The 14847-nt window shown below is 47.6% G+C and overlaps 1 protein-coding gene across 1 annotated transcript in view; it reads right to left on the bottom strand.

Moving 5' to 3' along the window:
* Window positions 1-14847, bottom strand: part of MDGA2 (MAM domain containing glycosylphosphatidylinositol anchor 2) — a 353191-nt gene that overhangs the window by 45981 nt on the left and 292363 nt on the right. The window contains exon 9 of the mRNA XM_060269123.2: window positions 10949-11218. Coding sequence (XP_060125106.1) covers window positions 10949-11218 — 270 coding nt within the window. The remainder of the gene's footprint in view (window positions 1-10948; window positions 11219-14847) is intronic.

Raw genomic sequence — 14847 nt, 5'->3', positions numbered from 1 at the left:
CCGGAAAGATCAGGCACATCAAGTCTCAAAGCCTCGTTCTCGTAATTACCAATTTGGCAAAGAATTCGAGGCAGGGAAAGCAGACACAACTGTTTACACTTCCCTTTCTTAAATGGCTCCTTAGCACCTCAGCCCTTGCTCCCCCCCGCAAGACCAATTGTTGGAATTAGTTCATACGTTGCAAGATGCTGAGTTTATGCCTCGGACTGGCATACGTCCTCTGGAACTGTTTGGATGCATCATTTGATGATCCTGTATCATTTTGAAGAAAGTTCTGCAAGTCAAGTTTTGAATAACACCTAATGGGTCTGGAGAATGTTTCGTTTCCAAAAAGCGTTTTCATGCATCCAGTCACATCAAACTGCAGTAGGAATCACAGATGGCCGTCTGTGGGGAGAACAGTTTTGCTCAAGAATTCGCTCCTTTTTGTAGCAATCTCCCTCCGCGTCTGTAAGTAACTCACCGACTTCGCTGTATCGACCTGGGTTCCAGCAAGGTTGATTTGGGATCCTTTTACTTTTCCTCCCTGGTCGCCCTCTTAAAGTCTCTTTCAGTCGGAGTGCCAAGGGTGCTCGCTATTGCGAGTTTTTCAGGACGCCTCCTCAGCGCGACCGTGGTCTATGGCGTCGGCTCCTCTTCGTCCTCTCCACCGAATGGTGCCGGGACGAAGTTCTGCCTCCTCGCCAACTTTTTATTAATCGGAGAGGGACCCGCACTCTCTCCTTTCAAGTTGGGGGGTTTTGGCGTCTTGACCCCCCCTTCGGGCCGATCGCTGAGCTAAAAACCGCTCCGGTTTTACGGAGCTTTGTTTTTTCGTGACTCGTCCTCTAGCGCACCCTGGCCCACTAAGAGCACAAGATCACAAGAGGAATGTGATGGATCGGACCAGTGGCCCATCGAGTCCAATATCCTGTTCTCTATGTCGGAAACTCACATCGTTCTGCTCCATCGTTCTGCTCTGCTTCCAGGGTTGGAGGGAGCAATGCTTCTGAATACCACTTATGCTTCTGAATACCATTGTGGGCATGTGGTTGGCCCCTGGGGAAAAAGTGTTGGATTAGATGAGCTATTGGCCTCATCCTGCAGGATCTTCTTAGCTTCTTATGGAGGTCCAGCCTCAGGATTCATTACACAACTGTTTCAGGTGTTTGGTGTCCAGTGCATCACCTGCCCCAGGTGCATCAGCCCTTTGCAGCAGGGAGCTTGTCAGAGATGCGTTAGCTGTGATTCACGCACTGCAGGGGAGCTGGGCTGGATGGCCTTTGGGGGTCCCTTCCAACTCTGCGACTCCACGAGCCTCCTGGACGCTCCTTGTGGGGTTTAGGGCCCTGGCTGTTCCCCAAACTGCAGTTCTGGAGATGGGGGGGGCAAATTTGCTGACCCCCTCACAAGTTTTGGTTCCTCAGAAGGTTTATAAATCCTAAACAAAGCAGTATATTTACCCCGAGAGTTATGGCCGGCTGCAGCCAGCCTGAAAGATGCTTTGTATTACCCGCTTGGCCTTTATGGTGCAATATATATTTTATGAAAAGCTGGTAATAAATGCAGGCGCAGATTCCGCTGCTCCGCCTGTGCAACGGGGAAGGCATGCCGTCGGTTTGAATTAGATACGCAAAGGGTGATTTTCACATCTTCAAGCGGCCGAGGTCTGTTAGAGGAGACCATTCTCCACATTGCAAGTCACTCTCCACCTTCCGGCACCAACTGATCCTCTCTCCCTTTTTGCTGCTCCCATTAATTATACAATTATCAAACTTAAGATGTGCACAGCGGGATCTGTGGAGCAGGCGCAATCCTAAGGAGCGGACCGAGTTCCTTCGATGCTCCTCTCCTGCCTTTTCCCAGAGAACAGAAAGTCCACAGAACTAAGCAAACGTGACCCCTGCTGGATGAAGAGGGAAAGAGCAGGGGTTTATCTGCCTTTCCTTCAGCACAGAATCAAAGAATTGAAAATGACCCCCAGGGGTCATCTAGTCCAACCCCAGCAATCTTGTTTCCCCAACTCCAGCTTCATTCTCCCAGTGCAAAAAAAGAAAGTGTGTCACTGGCTTATCCTAGAGACCAGGGACAGATCCGTTAATTTCAGTGTCTCTCAATCTCCCATTCCTCCCCCTCCCCACCCCGATCTTAAACCCAGCCCTCCACATTCCTGCAGCAACTTGGCAAATTATTATTTTTATAAATCCTCATGAAAATTCATCAGCATTACAACAAGAATTTCTGCTGATAAATACGTTTTCTAGGCAGCTTTGGCTAATAGACCCACTTTTTTTGCAAAGCAATTTACCCTAATAGAACATATTTCTATATACACACACAGAGAGATTTGTCTGGTCCCAGCTCCTGCCCACCCCTAGCATTTCGAAAGCATGTCAAAGTGCAAGTAGATAAATAGGCACCACTCCGGTGGGAAGGTAAACGGCGTTTCCGTGCGCTGCTCTGGTTTGCCAGAAGCGGCTTAGTCATGCTGGCCACATGACCTGGAAGCTGTCTGCAGACAAACGCCGGCTCCCTTGGCCTATAGAGCGAGATGAGCGTGCAACCCCAGAGTCGTCTGCAACTGGATCTAACGGTCAGGGGTACCTTTACCTTTATACACTAGGCTACACAGCATCTTAAAAAGCAGAGACATCACCTTGCCAAAATATAGTTAAAGCTATGGTTTTCCCAGTAGTGATGTATGAAGTGAGAGCTGGACCATCAAGAAGGCTGATTGCCGAAGACTTGATGCTTTTGAATTATGGTGCAACCAAAATGCAGGAGGCAGTGGAAGATAGGAGTGCCTGGCGTGCTCTGGTCCATGGGGTCACGAAGAGTCGGACATGACTAAACAACTAAACAAAAGGAAATACACTAGGCTTCTGTCACTACATAAGCAGAGTCTGCTGGATAAGGCCAATGGCCCATCTAGTTCAGCATCCTGTTTTCACAGTTGCCAACCAGATGCATATGGAAAGCTCTGAGCACAGGAACACTAATTCTTTCTCTGATTTGTAGCGGCTGATTCCTCCAGGGGCACAGTTATGCGAAAATTCGGCAGAGCCCCAACACCAAACTTTGTAATACTTGTTGTAGGGAATCCAAATTAATCCAAATGCAGAACCTCTTTCATATCTTTGCACTGCAGTTGATGGTTTTGGTACAAAGCCATTTGGAAGACTATTTAAACAATGATTCCTCTTCTGGTAATATTCCCTCATTATTATGATTTTTTTGTAAAATGACAAACACTGTGTTGTCTGATGCCTGCTTTGCCAAATCAGCATTAATAACTGAAATGGATCTGGACTCGTTGTTAAAACCGTGTTTATGGAAGACAATCCTACTTGGCTACAAGGGATCGCCAAAGCAGAAGAAGCCCTCTGACCCTGGAGAAGAGAAGATGGAGAGGTGACAACATAGCCATCTATCCAAATATCTTAAAGGCTGTCACATGGAAGAGGGAGCAAGCTTGTTCTCTCCTGCTCTGGACGGTAGGACTCAGGGCCGGCTCTAGGGGTAGGCTGGGTGGCGTGGGGCGCCAGGGTGCCGGGTTGGCAGGAGGGCGCTGCGCGGCAAAGCCGCGTGGAAACCACACTGTGTGCTGCGCCCGCCCACCAGCCGCGGAAAGAAATGGGGCGGGGCGGGGGCGCCGGAGCGATCTGCGCACCACGGCACCAAGGTGCCCGACCTGCTTAAGACGGCCCTGGTAGGACTCGAACCCATGGCTTCAAATGGCAAGAAAGGAGTTTTGGGCTAAACATCAGGAAGAACTTTCCGACAGCAAGAGCTGTTCCATCGTGGAACGGTCTCCCTCAGATGGCCACGTGTGGGCAACTGTCCTTAAGGCTCCTATGGAAACTTAAAACTTACACTGCTGGTTTATAGCCTCCAACTTTCATTTGGACTTAAAAGCAGAAGCTAATAACTAACAGTCAGTCTGATAATCAAATCTCCCTTTGAAGGGAGGCCATGGCAGCAAGAGAGAATTACAGGGGATTTGTTCTCGTGGCCCCACAAGGAAACACATTCAGTTCAGTGCCATCATTTGCAGTGCAGATCTCTCTCAGGTATTCAATGGACTTGAGGGTACCAGCTACCAGGGGGTTCCAGACAGAGAATGTTCCAAGCCCCCGAGATTGAACCTGAGACCTTCTTCATGCCAATCAGGTGCTTTATAGTTTAACTGTCTGTGGCCCTTCCTCTTATCTAATGCTGCCTTGTTGCAATCTTTCTTCTGAAAACCTGAAGGTTGCAAATGGAACAATCTGCGCTGAAAATACTGGTAAGTGCTTTCCCACTGAATTTTGGTCCTTCTGCAAAAATAAATAAAGCATCCTTGGTGGCTTCTGTGGCTTCTGTGGAACTCTGCACATTTTGAAAGCGTCCAGGACTTTGGGAGTCTTTCATAAGCAACATAAAACAATCTGATAGGTCTGGCTTTGGGTGGTAATGGAGTCCATGGTGGGAAATCATAGAATTGTGGAGCTGGAAAGGAGCCCAACCCCCCCATAATGTAGGAATGGGAACTTTAGCAGTTTTTTTTTTAAAAAAATGTCTCATTTCTTTTAATGCATTCTTGCATGGGTTCTGGGAGACTCCCTGGGGCTGGCCAAGATGCCTCAAATTGCTTCTCCAAGGAGTTCAGAATGTTCTTCTGCCAGTCCAGGGTCTGATGCGACCACTGGGCTAGAGGGGTAACAATGGCTCTAATGAGGTAACAAGTTCACCATCTCTGCTAGCAGGACCACTGCTCAGGGCACTCCTTAGCCACCAACACCACTTCCTCCTGGAATGAAATGGTTTTGACATTTGGCGCTGGCACCGGTGCCAAACGGAAACCCAAATAATAATAATAATAATAATAATAATAATAATAATAATAATAATATATTATTTATACCCCACCCATCTGGGCGGCTTCCAACAGAAATATTAGAATACACTAATTTCTTACAGATTAAAAGCTGAAGAAGAAGAAGAAGAAGAAGAAGAAGAAGAAGAAGAAGAAGAAGAAGAAGAAGGAGGAGGAGGAGGAGGAGGAGGAGGAGGGGAGGAGGAGGAGGAGGAGTTTGGATTTGATATCCCGCTTTATCACTACCCGAAGGAGTCTCAAAGCAGCGAACATTCTCCTTTCCCTTCCTCCCCCACAACAAACACTCTGTGAGGTGAGTGGGGCTGAGAGACTTCAGAGAAGTGTGACTAGCCCAAGGTCACCCAGCAGCTGCATGGGGAGGAGCGGAGACGCGAACCCAGTTCACCAGATTACGAGTCTACCGCTCTTAACCACTACACCACGCTGGCTAAGAAGGATGCTAGGATGTTTGCTGGAAATGTAAGGAGAAAGAAGGCACTTTCTACCACACTTGGTGGAAGTGCAAGATAACTAAAGCATTTTGGGAAATGTTGTATAATGAGTTGGGGGGGGGGAATGTTTAAAATAACATTTGTGAAAAAACCAGAGGCTTTTTGGTTAGGCATTTTAGGTACAGAGATTCCAAGAGACCAGAAAAGACTATTCATTTATGCAACAACAGTAGCAGCATGGATATTACTGGCCCACAGATGGAATGAAGACAAATGGCTGATGAAGATGATGGACTATGCTGAAATGGCAAAAATGACTGGGAAAATCAGAAACCAGGAAGAGAAGAATTTAAAGAAGGAATGGGGAAAAAAATTATAATGTACTTAAGAGAACATTGTAAACAACTCAAAACTTTGGCAGGATTTGAGTAATGCCCGTAATGTACAAAAAACAATGGGAAAATGGGCAAGATTCTTTTAATAATTCTTTTAATAATGTAGATAAAATAAGATAAGCAGATGGAAAAGTGGATTGATAATGGTAACCATGGAAGGGCGGAGGGAAGTCAAGGGATTCAGAGAATCCTAAATGACGGGGGTGATTGATGTGTTTGAATTAAAACTTGTTATGTAAAACTTTATAAAAAATATAAAAAAGTAAGGACATTAGGAAGAACTTTCTGGTGGGAAGAGCTGTTTGATAGTGGAATGGACTCCCTTAGAAGGTGGTGGACTCTCCTTCCTTGGAAGGTTATAAGCAGAGCTTGGATGGCCCTCTGTCAGGGATGCTTTAGCTAAGATTCCTGCATTGCAGGGGGTGGACTAGATTACCCTTGGTGTCCCTTCCAACTCTGATTCTATGATTCAGTGGGGCCTCAGAAGAAAAGAAACAAACCCAGACAAAAAAGTAGATGAACCCAAAGTTGGCAACTTGTTTAAGAATATCACAAGCCTTCTGAATGTGGCTTTTCCAAGGAGAAACAAGGAAATTATGAAAGGCCACGGAAGAGGCACTTTATAAAAAATCATGTACTGTACTGAGTGGAGAAAGTGGATACAGAAAGGGTTTTCTCTGCTGTAATACGAGAACTCGTGGAAATCCATTGAAGCCAATTGCTGTAAGGTTCAGGACGGATAAAAGAGAGCACTTTTTCACGCAGCGCCTAGTTAAACTGCAGCCCTTGCCCCCACCCCCTCCCCAGGAGGCAGTGATGACCACCCACTTAGATGGCGTTAAAAGAGAACGAGGCAAATTTGTGGAAAAGGAAAAAGCCTATTGATGGCTGCCGGCCAAGGTGGCTCTGCTCTGGCTCCACAGTTGGAGGCAGGAATGCTTTTGAATGCCAGTTGCTGGAAGCCCAAGGAGGGGAGAGCTCTTGTGCTCAAATCCCATTGCATGATTCCCATGGGGGCATCTAGAGGACCACTGTAAGAACGGGGTGCTGGACTCGAGGGGCCATTGGGCTAATGCAGCAGGATCTCACGTTCTGAAGCCTCTCAGCCCTCCCACAGACATGAAATGGCCTTCATGGTTTGAAAACAAAACACTCAACAAGAACTCAAGACTGCTTGCAACCTCCAGAGCCCACTCTGTAAACAGTTGTCTGCCAGAGGGCACAATCGTGATTCTTTTTAAAGACCTTGTTCTACAAGTTATCTCATAACAACCCACACAATGGTTTGCAATATCCCTTTTTTTCTTTTTCTTTTGCAATGCAATAAAACCGAGTGAGGTGTTCAGCCTAGGATCCAGGATTGCGACGTAAAGGCAGGAATCATTCCCAAACAGAAGACAAAGAGGGATCCAAGGGTTTTGCATTTGCTTGTGTACTTTTCCCTGCCTATCTATAAGTTATGTTGATGAGAGTGTTATGTACTGAGCTGAATCATAGAACAATAGGATCCAGAATCAGCAGTCTGATTGGTCCGCAGGAGCCACCCAATCCAACTCCAGGTGGAAATGAATCCGCAACCTGATTGGCCTGCAGGAGCAGCCAATCAGGCTGCTGGCAGAAGTCAATCCACAAACTGATTGGCCCACAGGTGTAGCCCTGAAGTAGCCAATCACGCAAAGCCCATTGTGTAAATAATGTATATAAGCAGATGGTTTTGGTGAAAGGACATTCTTCTTCTCTTCTTCTCCTTGATGACTACGAGCTGAATAAAGAGCATTAAATTCACTCTTGACTCCGAGTATATTTCAGAGAGGTTCCATAATGCTTTGATGCAGTGGGTGCCAACAGGCAGAATGAGGCATCGGCAGGTAATGGGCCTCGATCCTGAACCTCTCTTTGTAGGGAAGAGCTGAGAGACAGGGAGCGGGTCCCTGATTCAACCTTGCCTGCACTGTATGGATGCGAAAATATTTCAAGCTCCGTTTATCATTCCCCCCCCCCCCCGATCTTAGATTTGGTTCTGTGCATTTCAGATCGGCTTGTGTTTGTTATTTTTTAAAATCCTCATGAAAAATGCTGTGCAATCATCCTTAACGCCATCCATTTTCACCAATATATCCATTTTTAAAATGGATATATTTAAATCTGTTATTGTACACGTCTGGAGAACAAGACTGCAAATTTTGGAAGAAAGTGAATTTCCAAAGGCGGTTGTGCCTCAGTCTGTATGTTGTGTCGGGAAGTGCAAATTACGTAAGTTGGACTTTCCATGGAAATGGAACTGAATTCTTCCTCCATCCCTACGTGAGAGAAATTTGGGGACTAGGCTAGAAGGAGAGTCACCCAAAGCTGAATTGGGTGGCATTAATATCCCTTGAGTTGACAGTTACATCCTTCCTTTGGGGCATAAAAAGAGCCTTTTGGATCTGACCAGTCACCCATCTAGTCCATCATCCAGTTCTCACAATTGCCAAGAAGATGCCCCAATGGGAAGCCCATCAGATGGACCAGAAATCAACACCCCTCTCCTGTCCTGTGGTTTTTAGCAACTGGTACCCAGGGCCACTTTTCTCCCAAAAAAGAAAAGTGAGAGAAAAGCAATGACAAACCTAGACAGCATCTTAAAAAACAGAGACATCACCTTGCCTACAAAGGTCCGTATAGTTAAAGCTATGGTTTTCCCAGGAGTGATGTATGGAAGTGAGAGCTCGCTGATTGCCAAAGAATTGATGCTTTTGAATTATGGTGCTGGAGGAGACTCTTGAGAGTCCCATGGACTGCAAGAAGATCAAACCTATCCATTCTGAAGGAAATCAGCCCTGAGTGCTCACTGGAAGGACAGATCGTGAAGCTGAGGCTCCAATACTTTGGCCACCTCATGAGAAGAGAAGACTCCCTGGAAAAGACCCTGATGTTGGGAAAGATTGAGGGCACTAGGAGAAGGGGACGACAGAGGACAAGATGGTTGGACAGTGTTCTCGAAGCTACGAACATGAGTTTGACCAAACTGCGGGAGGCAGTGGAAGACAGGAGTGCCTGGCGTGCTATGGTCCATGGGGTCACGAAGAGTCGGACACGACTAAATGACTAAACAACAACAACCCAGGGCCACAATTCCACAGTAGTTGGGAGTAGTAGCACACAACATCTGGGAGGCACAACATCAGGTTGCAGGCGGCTGCCCATCGCAGTTGAAGAATCTGCTCTGAATGAACAGCCTGAGCGATGATCGGCTGGTCTACCTTGCGGAGCCCCAGGGCATCTCTCCGTTGTATCAGGCTCCAGAAACCCCTCTCTGTCCTTCCCGCCTGTCTTCAGTCCGAGGAGGAAAGAAAGATGATCAAGTGCCTAATATACACCTCGGGGGAGAGCGATGGAGCTGCGTTTGCTCGTAATGGGTGGCAAATTGGTGGGCGATGAGTGCCAGAGCTATTAAACAGGGACTCGGCAGCAAGCAGGAGGGATGTTAATGGCCCCCACGGCTCCTCTCTGCGCCAGCAATTTGGGCTTCCGACAACGCAGTGGAGTTGAGCACAAAAGCAACTGTGTCAAAGGGATTCTTTTCAGATCTCTGTGGAAGGTGGGGAATCCAAAGCGGAGCTCAAGGCAAGCAATCCAGAGATGATGCATAGCCTCCCTCCTCCTGCACCCCAAGGAACATCAGAAGAGCCTGCTGGATCAGGCCCATGGCCCATCTAGCTCAGCATCCTGCTCTCACAGGGGCCAAACAGGGGCCTGCGGGAAACCAGTAAGGAGGATGCAAACACAAAATGAATCTATAACCTTTCCCCAAGGGATGTGGGTGGCGCTGTGGTCTAAACCACGGAGCCCCTTGGGCTTGCTGATCAGGTCGGCGGTTTGAATCCCCACGACGGGGTGAGCTCCTGTTGCTCTGTCTCAGCTCCTGCCAACCTAGCAGTTTGAAAGCACGCCGGTGCGAGTAGATAAATAGGTACCACTGTGGCAGGAAGGTAGACGGCGTTTCTGAGCACTCTGGTTTCCATCACGGTGTTCTGTTGCGCCCCAGAAGCAGTTTAGTCCTGCTGGCCACATGACCTGGAAAGCTGTCTGTGGACAAACGCCGGCTCCCTTGGCCTGAAAGCGAGATGAGCGCCACAACCCCAGAGTCGCCTTTGACTGGACTTAACCGTCCAGGGATCCTTTACCTTTTTTTTTTTACCCTTCCCCTCCATGAATTTGTCTAAATTGCATCCTAAATGCGCAAGTCCTTCCAACACACACATGCCGGATGCCTTCCAACTTTTTTCCCGTGAAAATAGGGATGTCCCAAGGACCGCCTCTTTCCATATGAACCTACCTGGACCCCGAGATCATCCTCTGAGGCCTTTCTTCACGTGCCTCCTCCTCGAGAGGTCCAGAGGGAGGCAACACGAGAACAGGGCCTTTTCTGCGGTGGCTCCCCATCGGTGGAATACTCTCCCCAGGGAAGTTTGCCTGGCGCCTTTATTATATACCTTGAGGTGCCAGGCAAAAACATTCCTTTTTAAACCAGGCCTTTGGTTGAACTGATTGGCATCCTGTGCCCTTTGAAAATGTGACTCTTTTTTGGGGTGTGTGTGTGTTATTGTCTTCTTGTTTTTATTTTGGTTTTATATATTGTGACCTTTTCTGTGAACCACCCTGAGACCTCCGGTTATAGGGTGGTATATAAATAATAATAATAATAATAATAATAATAATAATAATAATGACATTTCCAAGCACAATTCAAAGTGTTGGTGCTGACTTTTAAAGCCCTAAACGGCCTCGGTCCAGTATACCTGAAGGAGCGTCTCCACCGCCATCATTCTGCCCGGACACTGAGGTCCAGCGCCGAGGGCCTTCTAGCGGTTCCCTTGTTGCGAGAAGCCAAGTTGCAGGGAACTAGGCAGAGGGCCTTCTCGGTGGTGGCGCCTGCCCTGTGGAACGACCTCCCAACAGATGTCAAAGAGGAAAACAACTTCCAGACTTTTAGAAGACATCTGAAGGCAGCCCTGTTCAGGGAGGCTTTTAATGTTTAATAGATTATTGCGTTTCATTTTTCTGTTGGAAGCCGCCCAGAGTGGCTGGGGAAACCCAGCCAGATGGGCGGGGTATAAATAAATTATTATTATCATTGATCAGTGATGGAGGGAGGTGGCTTATCTTTTGCACCCAAGAGAGAAGGCACCTGTTCCGCATTTTCATGCGCTGGAGTACACACTGCAGCCTTGGCATCATGGCAATCCTGGGGGTGGAGGGGGGGAAGCGGCACGGGGGAAGCTTACCTGTCACCAGAAATGTGCACCTCCCGGCCCCCGCCTCGTTGATGATGTTGCAGTTGTAAATCCCATAGCTGTCCCTGGAAAGGCTCCGGATGGTGTACTCGGTGGAGTCCTGGGCGTCAAACTGCCCCGTCCGAAGGAGTTTGTTGCCCAGCCGCCACTCGAAGGTCAAGACGCGGGTTGGGTAAGCCCTCAGCACTCGGCAGGTCATGGTGACGCTTCGGCCTTGGCCCTGCCGGATCTCCAGGAAGGTCGGCTCCACGGCCGGGGGATCTACAAGAAGAGGGAGAGGAGAGGGCATTGCAGCAGCTTTTCTTCAGTCAACCACACCGGTTGTGATGATGTCAGAGAGTTTTGCTAGGTCAGAAGCTACAAAAAGCAGAGTCGCCAGGCCTATAAATTACACAGAGGCCTCCCCGCACCTTGGCTTTACACACAAGTAGACATTAAGTCACATAACAAGCGGAGCTGCAACCGGGTAACTCAGCAACAGCCTTCTCAGATGCAGCAATCCCAGGCACAGAGGAAGCATGAAGGCTGTAAACTCATCAGCAAATTTCTTCAATAGTCAGAAGATCTCCTGGCTCTCTCTCTTTCTCTCTCTTTCTCTCTCTTTCTCTCTCTTTCTCTCTCTCTCTTTCTCTCTCTCTCTCTCTCTCTCTCTCTCTCTCACACACACACACACACACACACACACACACACAACATTCCCCCCTACCCAACAAGGATTTCACAGTTGTTTTTTTTTCACTTTTAGCTATTCCTAAGCACTGGAAGAGTGAGCGCATGCCAGCTAGAGAAGAAGGGCTACAAAAGCAGAGCGAGTCCTTGGAACTGGCTAAGTTGACTGAAGCCTTAAGGAACAAGTCAAATAAAATAGCCCAGAAGGAATGGGAATGCCTAAATACCTGTCTATCGAGTCAAGGTTCAACAACCAAGATTTGGTTGTGTTTAGAATAAACCCGTAAGTGGGAAAGTGTCTCCTTATACCAAGATGAGGAATATGTTGAAATACAGAGAAATTGTTCTAGTGATAGGAAATGAACCACCGTGAGGTCGATGGAAGTCAAAAAACAAAAAGTATAATAAAAAGAAGGGTCAGCATCTGGGTAGAGATATCTAACCTTGTACAGTGGTGCCTCGCTAGACGAATTTAATTCGTTCCACGGGTCTTTTCTTATAACGAAAAATTCGTCTAGCGAATCCCATAGGAATGCATTGAATTTTTTTTTTGAATTTTTTTTTGCCCATAGGAACACATTAATTGAATTTCAATGCATTCCTATGGGAAACCGTGATTCGCTAGACGAATTTTTCATAAAACGAATTCGTCTAGCGAGGCAACCTCCGCTAGAAAAAAACTTTCGTTAAGCGGAAATTTCGTTAAGCAGGGCATTCGTTAAGCGAGGCACCACTGTATTATATACCTTGCATTGGCACTGTTTTGCTTTGTTTTCTTTTTTCTTTTTCTTTTTTTCTGTTTATTTTCTTTTTTCTCTTTTTGCGTTCAGTTGAAATGTTTGTATACTTGGTTTCATTTGTATTTGCATAATAATTTGATTATACACACACGCACACACTTTAAAAAAAAAACAGTTTCTTTTCACTGCTGTTACTATCCTGGGTGGGACTCAAACTACGGATTCAAATTGCAAGAAAGGGGGATTCCAACTAACTCTCAGGAAGAACTTTCTGGCAGGAGGAGCCCCAGGTAGGAATCACAACTAAAGAACTCCTGGCAGATGACCCCCCTCCCCCGCAACCTCTGCTGAAAAGTCTCGAGTGAAAGATAGCCCACCACCTTCCAAGGAAGTCCATTCCACTGTTGAACAGCTCTTACTGTCAGAAAGATCTTCCTAATATTATGTCAGAATCTCATTTCCTCTCCTTTGTATCCATTGATTCCTAGTACCCTCTGGAACAGCAGAAAACAAGCTCGCTCCATTCTCCACATGACAGCCCTTGAGATGTTTGAAGATGCCTCTCATATCTCCTCTCAGTCTCTTCATTCCCAGGCTAAACATACCCAGGCTAAACAGTTTAATAACTTGGTCACTCTCCTCTGCCCACGTTCCAGCTTGTCAGAATCATCCTTAAATTGTGGTGCTCAGAAGTGGACTCCAGGTGTGGCCTGACCAAGGTAGAATAGAGTGGGACTATTCCTTCCCTTGATCCAGACGCCAGACTTCTGTTGATGCAGCTTAGAATATCATTAGCCTTTTTTGCTGCCGCAGTACACTGTGGGCTCCATTAAGCTTGTGGTCTATTATGGGCACACTGCCACTCATCCTGTGCCTAGAAAGTACCGGTCTGAGCCGTTTTCATCTTGCCCTTCTCCTCTCCCAGGGAAAAACCACTCTTTAGTGCTAATTCAGAGCAAATGTCCACCTGGAGAAAACTCGCATTGCTGTTTGCTCCGATTGAGTATTAAAGAGCAGTTTTTGCTGGGGAGGAAGCAGCAGGACAAGTGAGAATGTGGATAAGGACTAAGACTCTTAGATGCTTTTCCTGTGTACCTCTGTCAATCCAGGTGTGTCCCCCATCCTATCTGTGTGCATCTGGTTGCTTCTGCTTAAGTGCAGAACCTTTCACAACAAATAAATGACAGAAGAGACATTCCCAATTTCGCACATCTTCAGTTTTGCACATTAGCCACTTCGTTTGGCTGTCCTGCCTCTGCTGGGCCCCTACAGAGAAGCTGCCCTCCTCAGTCATCTTTCCCCCAGCCTTCAGACTATTAATGGGCCAGAACCTTCCAGCCTGTGGAGGAGCAAAGACCTTTTGTGGCTCCAGGCACCTGCTTGATTGACAGGCAGGAGATTAGATGGTTTTAAACAGCGCTGAGAGTTACAGGTCATTCTGATTCCTCGAGAGGGCAATTAAAGTTCTTTCTCTTTTCCTTAACTCTCTTCCCACCCCCTCCCCTGAAATCACAGATCCTCTAGGCAGATTTTCCCCCTTCTGATGAATTTCGGTAATCGATCCATGTGAGGGACGGAGATGGAGGCCTACCTGGACTGGGGTTTTCAGGTGGGTCTGGCTGGGGAAGCTCCTAGTTCACTGGCAGAGCAGTGTAGACAATCCTGAGCCACGTAGGCGGATCATGTGGCCAGCAGGACTAAACTGCTTCTGGCGCAACCAAACACATGGCGCATGGGAATTCCGTTTACCTTCCTGCCGCAGCGGTCCCTATTTATCTACTTGCACTGGCATGCTTTCAAACTGCTAGGTTGGCAGGAGCTGGGACAGAGCAACGGGAGCTCCCTCCATTGCAGGGATTCGAACCGCCGACCTTCCGATCGGCGAGCCCAAAAGGCTCAGTGGTTTAGACCACAGCACCACCTCCATCCCTTCCTTGCACTTGAAAGATCACAGCAGGTGAGGGGGAACCTTCCTCCTGCCCCCTCCTGCAAGGAGATTGCTATGATTTTGGCTTCTGGGGCTGCTGATTCCTCAGGCAGCAGAACAATTTGCAACCTGCTTCAATCAAGGATTGCAAACAGCAACCATTGAAATTGAGGAAGGCTGTCAAAGGGCTGTTTCACAGCAGATCCGCCAGGCGGGCTCCTGGCAGACGGGTTGCTGGGAACAATCAGCACCTCACCTACAATTAATGTTGAGGCTTCTTGATGCGAGCCTCTCCTCCTCTCCACGCCTCTGCTTCCCAGTGTTGCAATGTGAATCCTGGCAACAGACCTGCCTCCCAATGAAGATGGCCATAAGTTGCCAAAAACCAAGCTTCAATTAGGCCTAAATATAAGAAGGCAGGAAGAGCCCTGCTGGGTCAGGATAGTGGCCCATCTAGTCACAGAATCGTAGACTTGGAGGGTACCCCATAGATCATCTAGTCCACCCCCTGCAACGCAGGAATCTCAGCTCAAGTCTTGCATCCTGTTCTCACA

The sequence above is a fragment of the Zootoca vivipara genome, chromosome 1, assembly GCF_965207765.1.
Source record: "Zootoca vivipara chromosome 1, rZooViv2.hap1.1, whole genome shotgun sequence".
In the NCBI taxonomy this organism is placed as follows: domain Eukaryota; kingdom Metazoa; phylum Chordata; class Lepidosauria; order Squamata; family Lacertidae; genus Zootoca; species Zootoca vivipara.
Note: the sequence above shows the minus strand (reverse complement) of the source record. Positions and strands in the feature narration are given on the sequence as shown.